The sequence below is a fragment of the Notechis scutatus genome, chromosome 6 (assembly GCF_049901735.1).
Source record: "Notechis scutatus isolate UNSWTSFEM ecotype Mainland chromosome 6, rNotScu1.2, whole genome shotgun sequence".
Lineage (NCBI taxonomy): Eukaryota > Metazoa > Chordata > Lepidosauria > Squamata > Elapidae > Notechis > Notechis scutatus.
This window is the reverse complement of record NC_142014.1, coordinates 80,278,399-80,303,390: the sequence shown is the minus strand read 5'-3', so window position 1 is coordinate 80,303,390 and position 24,992 is coordinate 80,278,399. Positions and strand designations below refer to the sequence as shown.

Sequence of the window (24,992 nt, the reverse complement as noted above, 5' to 3'; positions counted from 1 at the left end):
CATAAGCTGAGTACTACCAGTAGACCAAGCCACAAAATGACGCTAAACGAGGTTCCATCATGATTTGGGCTTAGTTGTCGTTCCGCCTCTCTAACATGGAGGTGAAGAACTACGCCATTACCAGGTGACGCTAAAGCATTTTGCCCAGCGCTCTTGGAGCAGCAGCTGAGCTGGAAAGGAGACCACCAAGTAACTCTCTTTTCCAGCCGCAGTCTTAAAAATCCTATTTACATTCCTTTGAGGGGAAAAAAAAGTCACACCTGTTTCAAAACAGAGTCGCTTGAGAAAAGCTGAACATTGTAGAGGGACGATTTGGGGGACACCCCAAAATGCCCAACTTTTTTTTAATTTTTAAAAAAATTTCTTTATTATTAAACAAACATAAAGACGGACAATTCTTACAATAAAAAGTTGAACGTGGTACAGTCTCCCTAACATCAATCATTGTCATTACTTCGCTAAATCCAATAGTAATATTACATAATTCTCCTCTACACACTTTAAATAGAATATATACAAATAATCATTCCTTATTCTCATTGATCTTCCTTGTCTCTAGCCAACCATAAAACTTCTCCCATGTTTTATAATAATCCGAATCTACCCTATTTTTTAGTTCTTTTGTTAGTTTCTCCATTTCTGCGCACATTGTGATTTTCTTCAATATTTCCAATTCATTTGGGACGTCTTTATTTTTCCAATTCTGTGCATATGCCAACCTTGCTGCAGTAATTACATGAATCATTAAGTAGAGTTTCTTTATCGTATTTCCCAGCGCTAATTCCCAACAAAAAGAACTCAGGCCTGTATTGTATTTGAATTCCACACATTTCTTCTATCCACTTATGTAAATTTTGCCAATATTTTTGGGCCTCCTTGCAACTCCACCATAAGTGATCGTAAGTTCCTATTTCTTTATTACATTTCCAACATATAGGGGGAAATTTAGAGTTCATTTTTGCCAATCTTGATTGTGGTATATGCCATCTATAAAATAATTTATACAGATTTTCTTTAAAGGGTATCACTAATGTTGTTTTTTAAATTTCTATTCCATAGTTTCTGCCAATCATCTAATTTTATGCTATGACCGAAGTTTTTCATCCATACCACCATCGTTTCTTTTACTTTTTCTTCTTCTAATTTAAATTCTAATAAAACTTGATATATTTTTTTTTAATCATCTTCTGGTCGGGTCCTAATAATATTTCATCTAGTTTTGTCCTAGTTTTACTAAATCCCCATTCTCTCTCATCTTTTAAGTGTTTTGATTGGAGTTGCAAATAGGCCCACCATTCCACCTTGATTCCCTTGGTTCTTCAATTTTTTGTCTGGTTTGTAATTCTCCTTTTTCATTTAGTATCTCTTCAGAAGTAATAATTTTCCTTTGGCACAAAAGGTGCGGGTGCATCAATGTTTTAGTGTTGATAGCCAAATAGGAGTTTCTATATACATTTGTCTTTTTGTCTTATTCCAAGGGTTTAAAAGGGAATTTTTTGGGTGGGTGGGGGGAACACGCCCAAAATTCCTGGGGCCCCGCAGGCCGCTCATTGACGGTAAGACAGGAACTCGACGAATTTCGTGGGGATGTGCAGATGGGGGATTTTCTCCAGAGCTTTTCGGCCGAGAGCCTGACGTAGACTGAGACGACAAAGCTGAGATAGCCGCAGGGGATTTCCTTGGCGGGTTGGGAGAAAGAAAATAAGACATTAAATGACATTCATTTAAATCAGGGGTGTCCAACCTTGGCAACGTTAAGACTTGTGGACTTCAACTCCCAGAATTCCTCAGCCAGCAAAGCTGGCTGAGGAATTCTGGGAGTTGAAGTCCACAAGTCTTAACATTGCCAAGGTTGGACACCTTGCTTTAAATGGCAAATACATGTGAGGTAAATCAAGGGTGGCCATTTTAAGACTTGTGGACTTCAACTCCCAGAATTCCCCTTAATAATAATGGAGAGGATTGCAGAACAGTTGCAGGATTTGGGTTTGGCCAGCCTAGAGAAAAGAAGGACTGTGTTGGAGGACATGAGAACAATATTCCAATATTTGAGGGGCTGCCCCAAAGAAGGGGGGGTGGTCAAGCTATTCTCCAAAGCACCAGAAGGCAGGACAGGAAACAACGGATGGAAACTCATCCAAGAGGAAAGAGGAACCTGGAATTAAGGAGGAATTTCTCAACAGTGAGGACAATTAACCAGTGGAACAGCTTGCCTCCAGAAGTTATAAATGCTCCATCACTGGAGGATTTTAAGAAGAGACTGGACAACCATTTGTCTGAATGGTTAGAGGGTTTCCTGCCTGAGCAGAAGGTCGGACTAGAAGACCTCCAAGGTCCCTTCCAGCTTCTATTCTGATTGAGTTGGGGTTGATCCAGGCTCTGGTGTGCAGAAGAGAGGGAGGGAGGGAGGGAGAGGGAGGGAGGGAAGGAAAGGGAGGGAGGAAAGAAAGGGAGGAAGGGAGGAAGTGGAGCAAGGGAAGGAGGGAGGGAGGAAAATACTGGGAAGGAAGGAAAGGGAGGGAGGAAGGAAGGAAGGAGAGGGAAGGAGGAAGGAAGGAAGGAAGGAAGGAAAGGGGGAGAGGGAGAGAGGAAGGAAGGAAAGGGAGGGAGGAAAGAAAGGGAGGGAGGGAGGAAGCGGAGCAAGGGAAGGAGGGAGAGAGGAGAATACTGGGAAGGAAGGAAAGGGAGGGAGGAAGGAAGGAAGAGAGGGAGAGGGAGAGGGAGAGAGGAAGGAAGGAAGGAAGGGAGGGAGGGAGGGAGGGAGGGAGGAGGGGGAGGGAGGGAGGGAGGAGGGAGGAAGGGAGGAAGGAAGGAAGGAAGGAAGGAAGGAAGGAAGGAAGGAAGGAAGGAAGGAAGGAAGGAAGGAAGGAGCAGCTTGTCTCCAAAGGTTGTGGGTGCTCCAACATGAGTAATTTTGAAGATCAAGACTGGGTAGTCACTCGTCTGAAATGGTATATAGGATCTCCAAGCAGGGGGGCTGGACTAGAAGACCTCCAAGGTCCCTTCCAGCTCTATTCCAAATCTGATTCTGATTCCTGACATGACCTAATGCACACCCGGATGAGACAGATGAAAGAAAAAAGTAAAATAAACTCACGTTCATAGTAGGCGAAGCATTTTCCTGTGGAGCTGCTCCTCTGGCTATAATCGGAAGGCCTTTTGCCTCGGTTGTCCCGGGCGTAAACGTTTCCTCCGAATTGGATCAGCATCTCCGCCAGGTCGGTGTTTCGCACTTTGGCAGCGTGGTGAAGGGCCGTCTCGTGAAGTTTGGCGGCGTTCACGTTGGCTCCTTGGACGTTGGGGTGGAAAGGGAAGGTCAGAGATGCACTCCAGACCGTCCTCGATTTACAACGGTTCTGTTCTGACCGTTCAGGCTTCCCAAGATCATGAAGCCGACTCCTCATCCCAATAAAACCCATTTTATTTAGGTTAAAGGGAATTCCTCTCCCTGCACAACTAAAGGCCTTTATCAGGCTGGGAGAGTTGCCAGGCTGATAGCTTCCAAACACCACACTGTAGCAGCAATGACTTGGCAAGAAGTCAGGAACAGAACTTCCCATTAATTAAATGAACTAATTGTCTCCTGCAAACCCCACTCCCCTTTCGCTCCTCTTTTAATCCCTATGGGAGCGGTCATTCACCATCCACCTGTGGCTTTACTCCCAAGTTGCCCTTGTTCCTTAATTGTTCCCTTCTGCTGACAGCTCTGTGCATGTGCACACTGGGAACAGGCTCCAGCTGTTCTTCTTCCCCACATGTCCGACTCCGAAGGCAGTTGATAATTGTCGGACGGCCCTGGCCCCATCTCTGCCTCCAACGCAGAGCCCTCGTCCGAGCCTTCCCCAGACCCTTCATCTAGCAGCTCTGTGCATGTGCACACTGGGAACAGGCTCCAGCTGTTCTTCTGCCTTGCTGATCTCCGACTCTGAAGGCAGCTGATAACTGTGGGACGGCCCTGGCCCCATCTCTGCCTCCGACGCAGAGCCCTTGTCCGAGCCTTCCCCAGACCCTTCATCTAGCAGCTCTGTGCATGTGCACACTGGGAACAGGCTCCAGCTGTTCTTCTTCCCCACTGAGGTCCGACTCCGAAGGCAGCTAATTGTCGGATGGCCCTGGCCCCATCTCTGCCTCCAACGCAGAGCCCTCGTCTGATCCTTCCCCAGACCCTTCATCTAGCAGCTCTGTGCATGTGCACACTGGGAACAGGCTCCAGCTAATCTCATTAGACTAAGACAGGATAAACCTTTGACACAAACACCCCCCGCCCCAAACAGGTTTTATTTGAAGACTAGACCAGGTAAGGGGTACCTGAACCAGGTTGGGTCACCTGGTTTTTAATCTCCAGCGCTTCGACCCACCTCCTCCTCGGTGGTCCCTGCAGCCACTCACCTGCGTTGAGCAACAACTTGGCGCAATCCAGGTGTTCTCGCGCGCCAGCCACGTGCAACGGCGTTCCAAAATGGCAGTCATGGGCCTCGAGGTTCGCACCGACGTCAATGAGGAGACGGACACACGCGGCGCTGCCTTAGAAACAGAGGGAGGGTCAAGGCGGACCGGTCATTCTCGGAGGCTTTTGCCAATCCCCTGCTGGATTCTGAAGAGCGACGGCTAACAATGTCTTCCAGCCAACGTCCAGGAAGCCCGTTCTGATTCGGTTCAATCAGAAACGCAGCTGGGAGGGACCTTGGAGGTCTTCTAGTCCAGCCTCCTTCTCAAGCAGGAGACCATTCCAGACAACTGGTGGTCCAACCTCTTCTTGAAAAGTACTCGTGTTGGAGCATCCACAACTTTTGGAGACAAGCTGCTCCTTCCCTCCTTCCTTCTCCTTTCTCTTCTTTACTTCCTTTTGTCCTTTCCTTTTCCTTCCTTCCTCTTATCAATCTCTCCTTCCTTCCTTCTCCTTTCTCTTCCTTCCTCTTGTCTATTTCTCTCTCCTTCCTTCCTTCTTTCCTTCCTTCCTTCCTCTTGTCCTTTCCTTTTCCTTCATTTTGTCTATTTCTCTCCTTCCTTCCTTCCTTCCTCTTGTCCTTGCCTTTTCCTTCCTATTGTCTATTTCTCTCTCCTTCCTTCCTTCCTTCCTTCCTTCCTCTTGTCCTTTCCTTTTCCTTACTTTTGTCTATTTCTCCCTTCCTTCCTTCCTTCCTTCCCTTCCTTCCTTCCTTCCTCCTTCCTTCCTTCCTTCCTTCCTTCCTTCCTTCCTTCCTTCCTTCCTCTTGTCCTTTCCTTTTCCTTACTTTTGTCTATTTCTCCCTTCCTTCCTTCCTTCCTTCCTTCCTTCCTTCCTTCCTTCCTTCCTTCCTTCCTTCCTTCCTTCCTTCCTTCCTTCCTTCCTTCCTCTTGTCCTTTCCTTTTCCTTCCTTTATTTCTCTCCTTCCTTCTCCTTTCTCTTCTTTACTTCCTCTTATCCTTGCCTTTTTCTTCCTATTGTCTATTTCTCTCTCCTTCCTTTCTTCCCCTTGTCCTTTCCTTTTCCTTCCTTTTTTCTCTTTCTCTTTCTTACCTTCTCCTTTCTCTTCCTTCCTTCTACTTGTCCTTTCCTTTTCCTTCCTTCCTCTTGTCTATTTCTCTCTCCTTCCTTTCTTCCTTCTTTTGTCCCTCCATCCCATCCCTCCAACCAACCTACCTTCTTTCTGTCATGTTATTTTATCTATCTCACAATCCTGGAATCAAAGGGCTGGGAGGGACCTTAGAGGTCTTCTAGTCTAACCCCCTGCTCAAGACCTCAGGCCACTCTTGACAAAGGACTCTCCAAACTCTACGGACCCTAAATAAACAGCCCAGGAATTTGTAATCCCTGTTTTTTATCCGGGCCAGGCCAGACCTCGAGGCACAGGGAGGCAACGCGGAATACAGGCAGGGAACGGTGGTCTGAATTTGAATCCAGAATCCGCGAAAGTCCTTCCCATGGATTCCCTGGGGGGGGCAGAAACCCCCCCGGTCTTCCGGGGTGGTCCCGCCCTGCCCCCCCCCCAACTAACCCCTGCAAAAGCCACCTTACCATTTAAACAGGCTTCGTGGAGGGGCGAGGCGATGTACAATGGCGGGTTGACCTTGGCCCCATGCGAGAGGAGGACTTTCACGCACTCGATGCTCCCCGAGGCACAAGCGTCGCAGAGCGGGGTGCTCCCGTCGATGTTTCTGGCGTCCACCTGTGGCAGAAAAGGAGAAAAGCAGAGGTGGGTATTCAGCCGGTCCTGGAGAACCGGTAGCGTAAATGTTGAGTGGTTCGGAGAACCGGCCAATCCCACCTCTGACTGGCCCCGCCAACCCCATCTCTTCTCCGCCTCCCATCGAGTCCCAGCTGATCGGCTGGATCTCCTTTGGCTGCCCTGCCCAGGAGAACGGAGCTGGAAAGCAGGTTAGAGGGGTGGAGAGGGAATGGAGATTTTGCAGTAATCTTGTCCTGCCATGCCCACCAAGCCACGCCATGCCCAAGCCACGCCTGCCACACCACGCCCACCAAGCCTCCTTCCTTCCTTCCTCCCTTCCTGCCATCCATCCTTCCGTCCTTCCCTCCCTCCCCTTCCTTTCTTCCTCTCCTATTTTTCTCCTTCCTTCCTCTCTCCACTCCTTCCCTCAGCCTCCTTCCTTCCTCCCCTATTTCTCCTTCCTTCCTTCCATCCCTTCCTCCTCCATTTCCTTCCTCCCTTCCTCCTCCATTTCCTTCCTCCCTCCCTCCCCTATTTCTCTCCTTCCTTCCGTTCATCCTTCGTTCCTTCCTCCCCTATTTCTCTCCTTCCTTCCTCTCTCCACTCCTTCGCTCAGCCTCCTTCCTTCCATCCTTCCATCCATCCATCTTTCCTTCCCCCTTCCTTCCTCCCTATTTCTCTCCTTCCTTCCCTTTCCACTCCTCCCTTCCCTCCCCTCCCCATTTCCTTCCTCCCTCCCTCCCTATTTCTCTCCTTCCTTCCTTCCTTCCTTCCTTCCTTCCTTCCTTCCTTCCATTTAACTTTGCACTTTCCATCCATCCATCCATCCATCCATCCATCCTTCCTTCCTTGAGATTTAACTTTGCACTTTCTTTACAGAAATAATTCTTATTTTTCTTCCTCCCCCTCCTCCCTCCCTCCCCTCCTTCCTCCCTTCCTCCTTTCTTCCTCTCTCCCCTATTTCTTCCCTCCCTCCTTCCCTCTGTATCTTATCTATCTCACAGAATCCTAGAGACCAAGGGTAGGAAGGTTCCTTGGACCTACAAAGGCTAGCTGGCCGCCTGGGACCAATTGGAGACCTGCACCCCAAACCCCCCCAGGAACCAACCTCGGGGCGACCGAAACGCTCGCTGGCCTCCTTTCTCCAGGGGTTTCAGCTCCCCCCCCCCTTGCTCCCCCCCTCCCTTCACACCTGGGCTCCTGCGGCCAGCAGCATCTCCACACACTGCGTCTGCCCACGCAGGCTGGCTTCGTGGAGGGGCGTGATGGAGTCGTAGGTGACCAGGTTGACACAGGCGCCGTTCTCGATCAGCTCTTGGAGGTGACGGACCTCCCCGTCTCGGGCGGCTTCGTGAACCGGCGTCCTCTCTGCCCAAAACGCTACAGGGAGACGGAGGGAGGGGGGGGAGGCGCATTTAAAACTGTCGTGACCCAAAAAAAGGAGAAGATTTGCAGCTCAGCGTCTTTTTCTTTCAGACGTTTCAGGACCCAACTAGGTAACGTCATCAGTGCTAGGAGGGAGTGGGATTTGTGGAGAGGAGGAGGAGGAAGAATGAGGAGGAGGAGGAGGAAGATGAAGAGAAAGAGGAGGAAGAAGAAGAGGAGGAAGAGGAAGAGGAAGAAGAGGAGGAAGGAGGAGGAGGAGGAGGAGGAAGAAGAAGAAAAGGAGGAGGAGGAGGAGGAGGAGAAAGAGGAGGAGGAGGAGGAGGAAGAAGAAGAAGAGGAAGAGGAAGAAGAAGAAGAAAAAGAAAAGAAGAGAAGAAGAAAAAAAGAGGAGGAGGAGGAGGAGGAGGAGGAGGAGGAGGAAGAAGAAGAAGAAGAAGAAGAAGAAGAAGAAGAAGAAGAAGAAGAAGAAGAAGAAGAAGAAGAAGAAGAAGAAGAAGAAGAAGAAGAAGAAGAAGAAGAAGAAGAAGAAGAAGAAGAAGAGGAGGAGGAGGAGGAAGAGAAGGAAAAAGAAGAGGAAAAAGAAGAGGAGGAGAAGGAGGAGGAAGAGGAGGAGAAGAAGAAGAGGAAGAGGAAGAGGAAGAAGAAACAGCAACTGTGTGTTCCTTGGTGCTCTCTGAGCTTGGTGGTTTTCTTGCAGTCTTTTCATGACCCAGCTAGGTAACATCATCAGTGCTAGAAGGGAGAGGGGTATGTGAAGGAGGTGAAAGAAGGAGGAGGAGGAGGAGGAGGAGGAGGAGGAGGAGGAGGAGGAGGAGGAGGAGGAGGAGGAGGAGGAGAGAGGAGGACTGTAGGGCCCTTGGTGCTATCTGAGCTTGGTTGTTTTCTTGAAGACCTTTCATAACCCAACTAGCTAACATCATCAGTTTCTAGAATGGAGTGGAGTTTGTGGAGAGGGGGAGGAGGAAGAAAAAGTGGGGGTGCTCTCTGAGCTTGGTGGTTTTCTTGCAGACATTTCATGACCCAGCTCGGTAACATCATCAATGCTACCGACAGAAGGGAGTGGGGTTCATGGAAAGGAGGAGGAGGAGGAGTGAGGGGTCCTGGGTGCTCTCTGAACTTGGTCATTTCTTGCAGACGTTTCATGACCCAACTAGAGAACAATATCCAGGCTACCTGCTTTACATGAATCCACCCAAACGTTCCCAAGAACGATCAGAATAAGTGGAAATATTTCCGTCCCCCCCCCCCATTGCTTTGGGGAGCTTTGGGCAGGATTTTAAGGAACCCCTAAACCAGGGGTGTCCAACCTTGGCAACTTTAAGACTTGTGGACTTCAACTCCCAGAATGCCTCAGCCAGCAAAGCTGGCTGAGGCATTCTGGGAGTTGAAGTCCACAAGTCTTAAAGTTGCCAAGGTTGGACACCCTGCGCCTAAACCGTCTCTGTCTCTCTCTCTCTCTCTCTCTCTCTCTCTCTTTGCAAAGACCCTCCATTCTCCACTTCCAGAATCTCCTTTTCCCTTCGGGAGCTGCTGCGCATGGGAGCATTTCTAACCCCCGCGCCAAAAATACAAAATAAAAATGCCCCCACCCATGCAAAAAAATAGATAAATTAAAAGTGTCAAACCCACCCCCAGGACTCTAAATAACCTAAAACCGTCTTTTTTTTCTTTTTTTTTTTGCAACCGCGTCGACCTGGGATCAACCCAAGTTTGCCAAGTTGCAACTGGAGCCCCCTCGGGATTCCTGGGCATTTTTGGCTCAGCTGACCGGGTGGTGTTTTTTTTTGTTTTTGTTTTGGCTTTCCAAGAACCGCACCTCGTGACCCCTTTTCCAGGTCAAGAGCGGATAAACAGCGGGCGACACGCGTCACTCCAAGCATTCACACGGCACGTTTAAACTCGGGAGCGTGGATTTTCGTTTGCGGGGAGACGAGGGGGCTCGCTTTGAGGTGGAATGAGGGGGGCGGGCTTGGGCTTAAACCCAGCCCAGCTGGTGATCTACCCACCCCCATGGCGACCCTCTCCAAAAAAAGGGGTTAGTTTAGTAACCAGGATTAGCAGGTTGTGTGGAAACGCAGCTTGAAAGCCAGGTCAAAAGCAGAGGGGGTGGAGGCTCTACGCTTTTCTGCACCCACCCGCCCTTTCAAATTTGCACCGTAATAGAACGAATGCACTACTGCAACGCTCGAGAGCCCCACTGAGGTCTAGCAGCATGAAAAGGCTGAGTTTTGCACCCGGCGACGATTCCTACGGGGGGAGCGAGACCCCCCCCTCTCGCTCCTCCGCAACCTGCCGGGCCCCCTCCCCGCAATATCGGCTTGCAAGGCGCTCCCGGCTCACCGATCTCGCCCAGGAAAGAGCCACCGGCGGGCAACGGCTCCATGACTCCGTCAACCGGACTACAAGTCCCAGCGGTCTCCGGGCCTCGCCGGGAGAGACAGGAATCCCAGAGCCGGCTCGCGAGGGTTGCTGGGAATTGTAGTTCTCCCGTCTCTCCCGCTTCCCGGTCGCTGCTTCAGATGTTGAGGCTGGCAGCTGTTTTTCCGTCTTTCCTCTGCTTGGTTTCCCTTTCTTGACCCGCGGGATTTTGCAAGCTCGGTGCCTGCCTTTATGGCATCACCATTGGCTGCAGGGTTGTCAATCAACAAATAAATACATTCCACAAATAAACACATCGCTTTAATAAATGAGTAAGTACATTTTGCAACAAAAAAAATCCATTTTGCCAATCAATATTGCAAATAAATTTCACAAATAAACATATCACTCTTACGAATGAATGCATTTCATTCCGAATTATCTCTCGATTTTGAAACTCTGCCTTTGTCCCACGGAGGGCGAGGAAATACCTCCAAAACTGTAACTCAGGGGGTCACGGATGGTATAATTAAAAATAAAATTATATAAGCTTGCTAAATGTAATAAATATGATTAATCATACTCTATTTGTATTAAAAGGCATGACACTTAGAATAGGGTGATTGGCATCAAAATAACACATTGAAATATTGAATAACTAAATAATGAAAGATTATAATTTAATAAAAATGTGTATTATTACCAGAATTATATAAGCTTGTTAAATAAAACAAATATGATTAATACGAGCCAGAGTCATTTAACAACCACGGTACTAACTTAACAACTGCAATATTTCACTTAACAATTGTGTCAAGATAGGTGGCAAAGCTCACTTCAACAAAGGTCTCACTTTGCAACCTAAATGTTGGGCTCCATTGCCGTCGTAAATCGAAGACTACCTGAACATGTTTTAATGGGTGCGTATAGATTCTGTAGTAAGATGTTTGGATTTGCATTTAAATATTGATGGAAAATTTTGATCTTAATATCTATGTTTTAATAATAATAATAATAATAATAATAATAATAATAATAATAATAATAATAATAATAATAATAATAATAAATTACTACTACTACTAAATGATTATTTTAACTTCATTCGGCGCATTTAATGTATAGTTTCCAGGGGGAAAAATATGCCAAGAGAAGTCCCAAATGGTGCCAGAAGATAAGGCTGCAGGCATAGACGGTATAACCAGAGAAGTGTTAAAGTTGGGCAGGGCTCTTCAAACTTGACAGCTTTAAGACTTGTGGACTTCAACTCCCAGAATTCCTCCTCCAGTCATCTTAGCTCAGGAATTCTGGGAGTTGAAGTCGACAAATCTTAAACTTGCCAAGTTTGAAGATCCTTGAACTAGGGATATGGTTTGCCTATGGCCCTTTCAGGATCTGTGAACTTCAACTCCCAGAATTCCTGAGCCAGCCATGCTGGCTCAGGAATTCTGGGAGTTGAAGTTCACAGATCGTGAAAGGGCCATAGATTCTCCAACCTTGGCCTACAAAATGGCCGTAGAGTGTGCAAGAGGTACAAATGTGCTTCACACTGAAAAAAAATGCTGCCCGTTTTCTCTCTGAGGAGAGAAACATCACACCCACAACTGTAAAAGTACACAAGTACTTGTGTAGCTGAAAGTGCTAACCTAGCTGGAAAAGAGAATCAGTATAGTCCGTTAGCAAAAGTAGTGCTCAACTTACAACCATTAGTTACAACCGACTTACAACCGATTCCTGTTACAAAGTGAGAGATTTCAGGGAGTTCTGACCCATTTTTACCAGCTATCTTGCCACAGTCGTTAAGAGGATCACTGCCAGTTGTTAAGTTAGTGACGCAGTTATTAAGTGAATCTGGCTCCCCCCCCCATTGTCAGAAAGTCGTAAAAGGGGATCACGTGACCCAGGGACGCTACAACCATCATAAATATGAGTCAGTTGACAAATATCTGAATTTTGGTTTATGTGGCCACGCGGATGCTGCGATGGTCCTAAAAATGTGAAAAACTGGTCCTAAGTCACTTTTTTCAGATGTAAATTCAAATGGTCACTAATCAAAACCTTGTAAATCGAGGACTGTGTATATTTCCAATCCCACTCAGAATCCTGGGATTTCTTAGTGGTCTCTCATCCATACTTATTATATTTAGCTTTTTAAAAAATTAGCTAAGATTTGTTATGTTGCCGGAAGATTCTGTCCTGGCTGTCAGAACTTTAAATTTGGGGCATAAATATCTTTTTTTTTGGGGGGGTAGAGGGTCTGTTGAAACCCTTGTCACTAAGCCATTGGTCGTAAGCCAAGGAGTGCCTCCTCTAAGAATCTAAGAGGTGTGTTTATAAAACCACTGGGTTAGCAAACCAAGGAAGGCTTATTACTCATTATGAAAGTAAAAGTGGGGAGGAAAAAACAGAAAGTGTGAAAAAAAAAAAGATCAGGCTTAATATTAAAAGAGAAGAACTGCAGTGAGGACAACTTGCACCCTTATATTTCTGTTGAAGGAAAAGGTCTGGGGTTTGCACAAATAAATACATAAGTAAACAAATAAATACAGAAAGAAGAAAAGAAGGAAGGAAGGAAGGAAGGAAGGAAGGAAGGAAGGAAGGAAGGAAAGAAGGAAAGAAGGAAAGAAGGAAAGAAAGAAAGAAAGAAAGAAAGAAAGAAAGAAAGAAAGAAAGAAAGAAGGAAAGAAAGAAAGAAAGAAAGAAAGAAAGAAGGAAAGGTATGCTGGAAAAATGAAGGAGGGTCGTTCAAGGGAAGAAAGGGAAATCAGGAAGGAGTTTCACAAATAAAAATAAATGTTTTGGGGGACCCGCAAACCAAGATTAGAACACCCCGTGCAGTTGAGGAAAGAAGAGAAAGAAAGAAAAACCACCAAGAGAAAGAAAAACAGCCTCCGAGAGGTGATAGGAGGTTTGCCGGAAAAGCGATGAGCCATGAGGTTGGGTGGTTTCCTTGCAGACTTTTTGTTTCACATCTCTCTCCCTCCCTCCCTCCCTCTCTTATATATCTTATCTAATTTACCTCATAGAATCATAGCTACATAGTGACCTAGGGCTGGAAGGGACCATGAAGGTTGTCTAGTCAATCCCCTGCTCATTTAGGAGACCCTGTTCCATTGGGGACACATGCCTGTCCTTCTTGAAAGCACCCACAACGTTTGGAGACAAGGTGTTTGTTCCTTCCTTCCTTCCTTCCTTTGTTCCTTCCTCCCTTCTTTCCCCCTCCCTCAGCCTCCTTCCCTCTTTCTTCCCCCTCCATCCTTCCTTCTTCCTGCTCCCCGTCTTTCTACCTTTTCCCCCCTTCTCCAGCCCTCCTTCCCTCCCTCTTATCAATCTGATAGAATCCTAGACACCTAGGATTGGAAGGGACTTTGGAGGTCATCTATTCTAGCCCAACTCAAACTCCTAAGCCGAGGAGCCAAGCAAGAAGAGACCCTCTGTCCCATTTCCAACAACCTGCTGTCCCATCTCTTATTTTTTTAAAAAAACAACCTCCAGGGATGGAGCCCCCCCTCAACCCTACCCTCTGGCTGCCCTCCCCCATCCCTTTGGGGAAGGGACCAGGCGGGAGGGGGGAGGTATCTCTCCCAAAGGCCTTGGCTCAACCCTTCCAGACAGGACGAGACCCCCACCCTCCCTCCCAGCCCCACTGCTTCCCCCCCCCTCCCTCCCTCCCTCTCAACCCCATTTCCCAGCCCCTCCCTCCCTCCAAGCCCCCTCCCTCCCTCCAAGCTCCCCCTCTAACAGTCCCCTCCCTCCCGGGCCCCCTGCTTCCCAGACCCCTCCCTTCCTGTCCCTCTCCCTCCCTCCAAGCCCCCCTCTAACAGTCCCCTCCCTCCCGGCCCCCTGCTTCCCAGACCCCTCCCTCCCTGTCCCTCTCCCTCCCTCTAAGTCCCCCTCCCTCCCGGCCCCTGCTTCCCAGACCCCTCCCCTCCCTGTCCCCTCCCTCCCTCTAATAGTCCTCCCTCCCGGCCCCTGCTTCCCAGACCCCTCCCTCCCTCCCTCCTTGTCCCCCTCCCTCCCTCCAAGCCCCCTCCCAGCCCCCTGCTTCCCAGACCCCTCCCTCCCTGTCCCCCTCCCTCCCTCCAAGCCCCCGCCCTCCCTCCCTGTCCCCCTCCCTCCCTCCAAGCCCCCTCTAACAGTCCCCCTCCCTCTCGGGCCCCCTGCTTCCCAGACCCCTCCCTCCAAGCCCCCTCCCTCCCTCCCTCCAAGCCCCCTCTAACAGTCCCCTCCCTCCCAACTCCCCTGCTTCCCAGCCCCCTCCCCCAGCCCCTCCCCTCCCCCCGGGAGCGCAGGGCCGCCCCTCCCCTCCTCTAAAGAAAGGGGGAGGGAAGGAAGAAGAGGGAAGCGGGGGACGGGGGCGCCGAGCGCAGCCGGGCGGAAGTCCAACCCTCCCCCGTGACCCCTTCCGGGTTAGTTTTCACTTTCTTTCTTTGGCTGCGGGCTCCTCGGCCGTTTTCACTTCCTGGGGTTGCCTCCGCCGCCGCCTCCTCCTCCTCCTCCTGCTCCTCCCGCGCCCGACATGATGTTTCCCTCCAGCTCCGCCGTCCGACGGCTCTGAGCTCGGGGAGGGGTCCCCGCAGACCCCCAACCCACGCCCGCCCGCCCGCGGGGGCTTCTTTGTCCTCCCCGTCCAAAGGGCCCGGAGGGGAGGGAGGGAGGGAGAGATCCAGCCCCTCCGCTGGAGACCCCACCCCCAAAAAAAGAAAAGACAAAAAGAGGAGGGGGCCTCCCCAACCCCCACCCCACCCCAAAGGGTCTTCTTGGCCCTGCCTATCGCCCCCTTTGCAAGGGGACCCACCCCGGGTTCTTTGGGGGAGGAAACCCGGGTCGGCGCGCTCAGACGTGCCAAAGGACCGAGAGAAGCGAGTCAAGCTCGCGGGGAGGGGGTGTCTCTCACTCCCGGGCATGGCCGGACTCGGGAGCGGAGGGCCGGCACGTCGGACAGCTGTCAGCGGTGAGTGCCAAGACTAGGCTGGGGGAGGAGGAGGAGGAGACAACGACACGTGTCGGACGAGGCTTCTCTTGTGTGGGGGGCGGGGGGCGGGCGGGGGCTCCTCCGGCGGCCCTTGAAGGGCTTTAGGATCGGGGCAGCCGGGCGAGGGGAGGAGAGAGGAGAGGGGTGCGTTTAAAGGGGGGGCGGGGAGCCCAGCGCTGAATTAGGATCGCGTGGACGGAGCGCAAGGCTGCTTCTCCTCCCCGCCCCGGCTCGCCTTGCGCCGGTTTTCCCGCCTGCTTTGGAGATCGGGGTTGGGGGCTTGTCAAGCGCAAGCAGGGAGGCAGAGAGGACCGCGCAGCCTCCGGGAAAGGAGGAGGGGGGGTGGGAAAAAGGCTGCCCGATCCTCTGCTTCCTGCAGCTTCTCTGCTTCTGGCACCGTGCTGACGGCTTTAGAAGCGAGCTGGGCGCCATCCTGCGCGCCTTTTGCACCCGAGCCCCGCTCCCGCTGCGCTTTAACTTGGTTCCCTTGGATCGCATGGGTGGAAATCCAGCCATGGGGGTTTTGCCCGAAGGAGGACCCAAGAGGGAACTTCCTCCAACTTCCTTCTCAGCTGTGCAAGGCCTCTCTGGATTCAACATACAGGTAGTCCTCGACAAAGAATCTCTAGGACCCACTCACCCAGACAAGCAAGTCACCAGAATATAAACTGACAGCAAACTGCACTCCTTGCTGTCACTGATGCTGTTACCTAGTTGGGTCATGAAACGTCTGCAAGAAAACAACCAAGTTCAGAGAACAAAGACCCCACAGTCCTTCCTCCTTTTTTCCTTACTTTCATTCCTTCTCTTTCCTTCTTTCCCTTCCTCCTCCTCCTCCTCCTCCTTTTCTTCCTTCCTCCTCCTCCTCCTCCTCCCCTCCTCCCTTCTAGCACTGATGATGTTACTTAGTTGGATCATGAAACCTCTGCATGAAAACAACCAGGTTCAGAGAGCACCAAGGACCCCTCAAAAGCACATTGCTTTCAAATTTGGGTGCTGACGATAAACAGACTACTTTTTTCCAGGGAATTTTCTTTCTTTTCAGGAATTACCAGGAAAAACAGAAAGGGATAATCCCACCGTTTAAGGAAAACAGTTGCGCCTTCTGCTGAGTGTTGCTAGCATTAAGCCCAAGTTAATTTGTGGTCGCTTTTGTGTGTTGCTCAGATTCAGGCAGTCTTAGGTTAGATGTTGGTTTAGTATCTTGGGTCAGTCCAAGAGGTTTCATTGGATAAACCGAGTTAAAGGGGTGCATTCATGGCAGCTGAAACCCAGGTAGCCCTCAGCATTGATCCCCAAGTTTTTCTTGGTGTGGCTAAACAAGACAATTGCCCAGTGAGATTTGCTCCATTTTATGACCCTTCTGCCCACTGTTGTTAAGCGAGTTGCCCCAGCGTAGTTGTTAAGCAAATCAGGCTTCCCTGGTGACTTTACCTATCAAGAAGTTCTCAAAAGTTGGAGGACTTGGAAGTCCGAAAGTGGCTAGGTTTGAGAAACGTTGCCTTAAACCATGATCCTGTCTTGTTTGAAGCTGGTTAAGAAAGATATTCTACCTGGCTTTATCCTTGTTTCTTTCTTGAATGTTCTCTGAATGTTCTCTGAGGAACTTTTAATGCCGTTTTCTTTGAAAGCAGGCCTGCCATAGTATCCCGATGGTTGATATTCCAGAAATGGATCTATTCTAGTCCCAAAACGGCCATCGGTTCCATCCCACGGTAGCAAATGGCTGTGGGGGGAATCTTATCAAATCCCTCTCCACGTTTCCTCTGGCAGATCCTTCTCCTTGTTTATTTCCATGATCTGAATTCTCGGCCTCCCAAGCCTGCAAAAAAAAAAAAAAAAAGGATATATAACCTGTCTTGCAAGATTGCAACAGGTTACGCCGGCCGAGGAAGTTTGGTTTAAATGGAATTTGGAATCTTCTCGTTTTATATTTTGCAAAAAAAAAAAAAAAAGGAGAACAGAAGGAAGCGACCTCTTTTGTTTTCTCTCTTCCTCTTATCAGCAGACATGCTCATTGCAAATTAATTTGTCCTTAGAGAACTGTGTGCACCATACAAGCCATAATCACAGAGCTTTGGAGATGGTTTCGAGAGATGGCTTCAAAAATTTTTTAGCAACTGGTTCTCTGCCTGGTTGCTGGGTAGGCATGGCCATGTTGGGCGTAGCCTAGTCCAGGGGTGGCCAACCTTTTGGACCTCAGGGAACCACCAAACTCATCATTTTAAATCCCGCAGACCAGAAATCCTGGGAAAATCCCCCCAAAAAGTCTGCAGGAAAATCCCCCACCCCGTTTTCCTACCGATCAATCGTTCTTTATTTGGGATCGCAGGATACCGTCTCCAGCTCCATTCTCAGGGGGAGAGAGAGAGAGAGAGAGACTTTTGGCTTCATGCAAAGAAAACAGCAGAAGCAGCAGAAGTCTTTCTTTCTCTCCCCCAAACTCCGCCAGAAATGAGTCTTTGTGAGACTTGTCGTGCCGACGCTGCCTCTTGAAGCAGGAGGCCTTGCAGGGTCTTCAAAGACTCATTTCTGGCGGAGTTTGGGGGAGAGAAAGAAAGACTTTGGCTGCTTTCCTTGCGTGCAGCCAGAAGCAGAAGAAGAAAGAAGCGGAAAGAAGCTGCCCAGTGGCCAGGCCAGGCGCGTGGGGCAAGTTTCCACCCTCCACCCTTTCCCCTCTCCCCTCACTACCTCATGTTGTTCGCAATGCAGGCGACACAAGCCTTGTGTTCCCGCGGGCCATGTGGGTGGCTCAGCCTTGTATTCCCACACAGCCTGGATTAATTGCTTTGGGGGGGCATTTCTCTGAGGACCACCAACATTTTCTTGCAGACCACCAGTAGTCCCTGGCCCACTGGTTGGCGACCATTGGCCTAGTCGGCCTCCTGGCCCGCAGCGGGGGGTGTTGTTGTTTTCCCTCTCCCTGGGCTCCGTAGGTCCTTCGGAGGCCGGAAATGGGCTCGTTCCTGGACTTCCGGGAGGCCCGTTTTTCACCCTCCCCGAGCCTCCATGCAGGCCCTGGACTTGCCTGGCATCCAAAACGAGCCACGTGGGGAGACCCTGGGAGGTGCAGGGTGGGCGGGGCCAGCCGGGGGTGGGATTTACTGGTTCGCCAAAACCGGTGATTAAAAATGATGAAAATTAAAATGTATATATGTACATATATTTGTTTTCTGAGGTTCTCATGGGTATTTGTATGTGGATCTTTGTTATTGGTTTCTCCGGAAGATTGAAGTATTAGGCGCGTTGATGAAGTTCATTCATCATTCAGGCTTGTTCTTCGGCTCTGTGCTTGGAAGAGAAGCACAGAGCCGAAGACACAAGCCTGAAGATGATGAATGAGACTTCATCAAAATGTTGCCTATCTCAATCTTACGCGGAGAAAACCCGAATCAAAGATCCACATACATATATTTGTTTATATGTTTGTTTCTTTTTAAATGTTTTAAATATATGGAACTTAAATAAGCTTTATTTTTTTTAAAAAAATGATTAAAATTAGCTACCAGTTTGCCCGCACTGGGGAGAACCGGTTGCAGCCCACCCCTGGTTTCGAATCCCGCAAGATGCAAAAAGGTTTTGCCTGGCGCAGAGTTAGACCAGGACTCTCGGCTGGGCAAAGTGAGTTTCGCAGGCTGGGAATTGTAATCAGCGGACTAAAATAAAAGGAAAGGGTTAGAAATCGAGAGGAAATTCCAGGCTGCATGATGAGCCCGTGGAACAACCTGCCACATGACGTAGGGAGTCTTCAAATAGGCGCCCGGAGGGACAGGTATCCTTTAACTTAACGATCAGCATTGAGCCGAAGATTACTGTGGTTAAGTGAGACCTTTGTTAACCGGGTTTTGCCCCGTTTTACTTGCCTCCGTTATTAAGTGAATCACCGCTGTTGTTAAGGGAGTTACCGGGTTGTTAAGTGAATCTGGCTTGCTTATCAGAAGGCCGCAAAAGGGGATCGCGTGACAGTGGGACAGAGCCACTATCGTAAATATGAATCAGTGGCTGGGTGTCTGAATTTTGATTGCATAATTGTGGGGATGCTGTAAAGATTGTAACTGCGGAAAAATGGTCGTAAATCACTTTTTCGGGTGATGTTGTAATGTTGAACGGTCGCTAAAGGAACTGTTGTAAGTCGAGGACTGCCTGTAAAATTAAGGTCGCCCGGAGGGAGATTTCAAGTTAGAAATCAGGAGGAAATTCCGGACAGCCGGTGGAACAACCTGCCACATGAAATCTTCAGATAGAGGCTGGAGGTGTTTGGATCATAGACGATTGAGTGAAAGGGTCTCCCAACCTGGCAACGTTAAGACTTGTGGACTTCAACTCCCAGCGTGGCTGGCTGAGGAGTTCTGGGAGTTGAAGTCCACAACTCTTTAAAGTTGCCATGTTGGAAGACCCCTGCTCTAGGGCAACAATTTTCAACCTTGGCAAATTTATGGCAGGTGGACTTCAACTCCCAGAATTCCCCAGCCAGCATGCTTTAAAGTGAATGGACTTTTAACTCCCAGAATCCTCTAGCCAGCATTCAGTCCTGGGAATTCTAGAAACCCAGAAGTCTTAAAATAGCCAAGTTTTGCAAAACACCTATTTATCATTTACCTGGGGAACATAATCTGTTTGCAAAACACCTATTTATCAATTACCTGGGAAACATAATCCCCGGGTGTGTACTTTATTGGCAGACTAAAAGTAACCAAGCCTCTTCTGGAGGCCTTAAAAGTTTAAGAAGCAAAGTGGTTGCTTTAAAAATAATATTCAGCAGCCTTAAGATGTGTGGAACTTTAACTCCCAGAATTCCCCAGCCCTTGCTGGCTGGGGAATTCTGGGAGTTGAAATCCACACACCTTAACTTCGCTGGTTTGGAGAAATGCAGCTTTAAACCGATGCTTTTGTTTCCTGCTGCAATAGTTTCACTTTTGCCTCCTGCTTAAAAGACGCTGTTCTGTTTGAATCAGTTTCGCTTTCTCATTCCAAGGTCAGAAAAGACGGAACAGTGTTCCAGTTATAAATAAAACAAACCCAATAAATGCAAAAGTTTTTCTTTTTTTCTTTTAACTGAAGCCAAGGACGAGCTGTCGGCAACTCCCAAAGCTTCTGGTATCTGTTATAATTTTCTCCTGCAAAGGATCTATTTTGGACAAATGCAATTGTTTAGAATTAGAATATTTTGAAAGGACTTGGGATTTTATAAATGGGAGCGTTTATTTATTTTATTCTTTGGGTGGGGGGGGGGACTGACAGTTGGACAGATTTAAGGAGCCAAGGACGGTTATTAGCTCTTGAGGGTGGAAATGAGCCTCCATTGGCAGGAGCAGTGTACCTGAGAATGGGAAAAATGGTCACTTTCTTGTTTGAGCTTGAAGGCAGTGTTGGAAATAGAAAAGCTAGCAGGGGTCATATAGTTTTGATCTGATCCACTGAAGTTTTTAAGAATATTAAGAAAAGGAAACAGTACAATATGCTAACCGTTCTTTGTTAAATCAGAATTTGTTGTTGTCTTGAAGATGAATTTAGCAAAGTACCCTGTTTCCCCGATAATACTGCCTACCCTGAAAGTAAGTCCTAGCTTGATTTTTACACATGTGCCCAATATAAGCCCTACCCCCCCCCAAAAAAAATAAGCCCTAATTAAGACCCCACCCACTCCAGAGTCGCTGCCCACTTACCTTTGGACAGGTGTAGCCAGGCCCCGGCACACTCCGACACCTGCCTTGCGGGCCTATTTTTTTCTGCAGCTGGCAAGGCTTTCCCGAAGGCCTCTGGAGCTGAGAACAAAGCTCTGGATCGATCCTGAAGGTTGCAGGGGCCTTCAGGAAAACCTTGCCAGCCGCAGAAGAAGAAGTTCCTGAAGGCCTCGGACAGCGAAAAGGAGGCCGGGGGGCGACATGCGCAAGTGAGGTTAGTCAGTGGAGGACTTCCCCCCAAAATAAGACCTGGTGCCTTTTTTTGGTGGCAAAAAAAATATTTATAAGACAGGGTCTTATTTTCGGGGAAACATGGTACATGGACTACACAGGTTGAAGTCCACAAGTCTTAAAGTTCCACGGTTAGACACCTCCACGTTCTTAGCACGCAGCTCAGAGCATCTTCGTGCAAAAGGAGGATGTGGACCTAACCATGGTTGGTCTAACCATGGTTGGTCTAACCATGGTTAACTTCACTGTTTGCTCCAAGTCAATGAACCATTATTGTGTCTCCTCTTGGACTCCAATGCAGGACAAGCCTCCCTTCTCGGTGCAATAGAAAGCAGGTGCCGACACCTAGGGAGAACGTGAGGAGAGCCACCGTTTTCCACCAGTTGAGCTGAGGAACCGAGGTAAGGCGTGTCCCAAAGAACGCCCCAGGCACCCAAACCCCTTTTTTATTTATTTCATGCATTGATTAAATAATTAATATTCTGCCTTTATTATTTCTTTAACCAATAACTCAAGGCAACGGATATACAGTATATCCAACGCTCGGTTCTCCTATTTTCACCACACCAACCCTGTGAGGTAGGTTGAGCTGGGAGAGAGAGGGATCGGCCCAAAGTCACCCAGTTGGCTTTTTGCTCTAAGGCGGGATTAGAACTCACCGTCTCCTGGTGATTGGCCCAAAGTCACCCAGGTGGCAGTTCTAATTCTGCCTTAGGCATGGAAGCCATTTGGGTGACTTTGGGCCAATCACCAGGCGACAGGGAGTTCTAGTCCCGCCTTAGACATGGAAGCCAATTGGGTAACTTTGGGCCAATCACCAGGAGACAGTGAATTCTAATCCCACTTTAGGCATGAAAGCCATTTGGGTGACTTTGGGCCAATCACCAGGAGACGGTGAGTTCTAGTCCCGCCTTAGGCATGGAAGCCATTTGGGTGACTTTGGGCCAATCACCAGGAGACAGGGAGTTCTAGTCCCGCCTTAGGCATGGAAGCCATTTGGGTGACTTTGGGCCAATCACCAGGAGACAGGGAGTTCTAGTCCCGCCTTAGGAATGAAAGTCAATTGAGTGACTTTGGGCCAATCACCAGGAGACAGTGAATTCTAATCCCACCTTAGGCATGGAAGCCAATTGGGTGACTTTGGGCCAATCACCAGGAGACAGTGAATTCTAATCCCGCCTTAGGCATGGAAGCCAATTGGGTGACTTTGGGCCAATCACCAGGAGACAGTGAGTTCTAGTCCCGCCTTAGGCATGGAAGCCATTTGAGTGACTTTGGGCCAATCACCAGGAGACGGTGAGTTCTAGTCCCGCCTTAGGAATGAAAGTCAATTGGGTGACTTTGGGCCAATCACCAGGAGACAGTGAATTCTAATCCCACCTTAGGCATGGAAGCCAATTGGGTGACTTTGTGCCAGTGACCAGGAGATTATGAGTTCTAGTCCCGCCCTAGGAATGAAAATTTGCTGGCTGACTTCAGACCGTCTCTCTCTGCCCAGCCCACCTCACAGGGTTGTTGTTGTGGAGAAAATAAGAAAGAGGAAAAAAAATATTAGATCTGTTTACCTTGAATTACTTGTAATAAAGACGGGATATAAATCTTAATTCATCAATAAATACATTCTGGCCGAATAATCTTGCTGGAACCGCTAAATAATATTTTATTTAACTTATTAATTTATTTACCTTTTTTTTAAAAAAAAAAAAAGTTAATTTATTTCACTTTTTTCTTTTTTTAAAAACATTTCCTCCTTGACCCCTAAGAAACTTTTCGAGGCCGTAGGTAGTAGAATCGCTTCATGATCCTCGGACCAGCCCTCGCCATAAAATTCGTCCGGCTGGGTGGAGACCTTAGAGAATGTTGCCTCTCGGTTCCAAAAGCTTGTAAGTAACTTTTCTCTCCTTGGTCAAAAAGCCTTTTTCTTTTTTTTTCTTTTCTTTTTTTCTTTAATTCACCTTTTTCCCCGGGTTTGAAAGCAACTTTTCGTTTTTGTTTTCTTCTTTCTTTTTCACCTCTGCAGAGCTGACCATGAGATGAAAGGTAAAAACAAAAATAATATATTTTTTTAATGTTTGTTTTGTCTTTCCTTTTCTCCCTTGTGTTCTCTCTCTCTCTCTCTCTCTCACACACACACACACACGGCTTCATTTCCAACCCTGCCTATTGCTGCTTGAAGTAGCATAAGGTTTCCTGTGCTTGAGCAGGGGGGGTGGGGCTAGAAGATCTCAAGAAGTCCCAACTCTATTCCTCTCTGTTCTCTGCCCCTCGGGCTTTGCAGCCAGTTGATTGGACGCTGGATCCAGGAAGGGGTGGGGTGGGAATAACAGCGGAGCTATGGCCCCCTTCCCATCTCCCCTCCCACGGGTTTCTGGGAAAATGTAGGGGGAGTCCTCGAATTACGACCGCCATCAAGCCCCGCATTTCTGCCGCTAAGCGAGACTGTTGTGAAGCGAGTTTTGCCCTGTTCTGCGACCATCAATTGAGACATCAATCATGTTTATGACAGTCATGGCGTCTCCTTTTGCGACCTGGCCAGCAAAGCCAGCGGGCAAAGCCTTGATTAGCTGAACAACCGGGTTACTAATTTAACGACCGCCGTTGGTTCGCTTAACAACCGGGCGTAAAATGGGGCAAAACTCACGGGACAAACGTCTGACTTAGCGACAGAAACTTGGGGGGGCTCGATTGGGGTCGTAAGTTGAGGACTAGCTGTGATATAGATCGATAAATAGGAATAACCTGCCTCTCTTTGAACTTCTCAGTGCCGTACCGTGCCTGGGAAGGACAGCTTTTCGTTCAGAATCAGCGGGTGTGTGACATCGTCCTTCGATCCCCCTTTCAGGCTTCGATCCCGGCTCAGTTGTAAGTATTTATTTCGCTCTCCCACTGGAATTAAGGGGGGCGGGGGGGGTGAGTTGGTGGGAAAGGGACGTTCAAGCCCCTTTTTAAAAAGTCCAGCTTGGCTCCAGAAATCGTGGGGGCTCCATCACTGGAGGTTTTTAAGAGGAGCCTGGCCAGTCGCTTGTCTGAAATGGTAAGAGGTTCTCTTGCTTGAGCAGTGGGCTGGACTAGAAGACCTCCAAGGGCCCTTCCAGCTCCTCTTCTCTTCTCTTCTCTTCCATTCCCTTCCAATTCCTCTATTCTGTTCTATTCTTATTCCTGTATTTTATTCTATTCTATTCTATTTTATTCTTATTCCTATATTCTATTCTATTCTATTCTATTCTATTCTTTTCTATTCTATTCTTATTCCTATATTCTATTCTATTCTATTCTATTCTTATTACTATATATTCTATTCTATTCTATTCTATTCTTTATTCCTGTATTTTATTTTATTCTATTCTATTTTATTCTTATTCCTATATTCTATTCTATTCTATTCTATTCTATTCTATTCTATTCTATTCTATTCTATTCTATTCTTATTCCTGTAGTTTATTTTATTCTATTCTATTCTTATTCCTATATTCTATTCTATTCTATTCTATTCTATTCTATTCTATTCTATTCTATTCATTCTATTCTATTCTATTCTATTCTTATTCCTGTAGTTTATTCTATTCTATTCTATTCTATTCTATTCTATTCTATTCTATTCTTATTCCTATATTCTATTCTATTCTATTCTTATTCCTATATTCTATTCTTATTCCTGTATTTTATTCTATTTTATTCTATTCTATTCTATTCTTATTCCTCTATTCTATTCTATTCTATTCTATTCTATTCTAATTCTTATTCCTATTCCTATTCCTATATTCTATTCTATTCTATTCTATTCTATTCTATTCTATTCTATTCTATTCTATTCTAATTCCTGTATTTTATTTTATTCTATTCTGTTGTATTTTATTCCTATTCCCATTCCATTCCATTCTACTCTAGATAGCTTCAAATTTGTGCTGATTAGAGAAGGGAAATAGATCTGTTTCCTCCTCCCCTCGGTGTTAAAACGGTGGTTTTTATGAACTGGTAAATATTTTATGTTTGGAACTTTCCATCAAGAATCCCGAAAGTTGAGAAGTGAAGAACAGATAGAAGAAAAACCTTTGCAGGGTTGATCTGTGAGATCCTGGGTGCTTTCTGAGCTGGGTTGTTTTGTTGTAGACGTTTCATGACCTAACTAAGTACCATCATTAGTGTTAGAAGGGAGTGGGGTCTGCAAGCCACTTATATATAAACAGAACAAACCCCACTTTCTCCTAA

At 47.8% G+C, this 24,992-nt stretch overlaps 2 protein-coding genes across 2 annotated transcripts in view; one reads left to right on the top strand and one right to left on the bottom strand.

Moving 5' to 3' along the window:
* Positions 1-338: 338 nt before the first annotated feature.
* Positions 339-13,066, bottom strand: ASB13 (ankyrin repeat and SOCS box containing 13). The gene is made up of 7 exons (XM_087968932.1): positions 12,913-13,066; positions 9,876-10,161; positions 7,342-7,529; positions 5,999-6,149; positions 4,390-4,524; positions 3,098-3,289; positions 339-1,678 (listed from the first exon to the last, which is right to left on the bottom strand). Exons 2-7 carry the CDS (start codon positions 9,916-9,918, stop codon positions 1,548-1,550), a joined length of 840 nt encoding a protein of 279 aa, XP_087825058.1. The 5' UTR covers positions 9,919-10,161; positions 12,913-13,066; the 3' UTR covers positions 339-1,547.
* Positions 13,067-14,719: 1,653 nt separating this feature from the next.
* TASOR2 (transcription activation suppressor family member 2) overlaps positions 14,720-24,992 on the top strand; it is a 44,226-nt gene continuing 33,953 nt past the window's right edge. Inside the window, 5 exon segments of the mRNA XM_087968933.1 lie at positions 14,720-14,847; positions 21,085-21,184; positions 22,547-22,666; positions 22,804-22,823; positions 23,546-23,645. Coding sequence (XP_087825059.1) covers positions 22,641-22,666; positions 22,804-22,823; positions 23,546-23,645 — 146 coding nt within the window. The 5' untranslated portion in view covers positions 14,720-14,847; positions 21,085-21,184; positions 22,547-22,640.

Bases quoted from the DNA above. Each gene is read 5' to 3' on its own strand.
- ASB13 (XM_087968932.1), bottom strand. From the start codon at position 9,918: ATGGAGCCGTTGCCCGCCGGTGGCTCTTTCCTGGGCGAGATCG. The intron at 4,525-5,998 runs GTAAGGTGGCTT...TCTGTTTCTAAG, and splicing joins CCACGAAGCCTGTTTAAATG to GCAGCGCCGCGTGTGTCCGT. The intron at 3,290-4,389 runs GTGAGTGGCTGC...CCAACGTCCAAG, and splicing joins CAAGTTGTTGCTCAACGCAG to GAGCCAACGTGAACGCCGCC.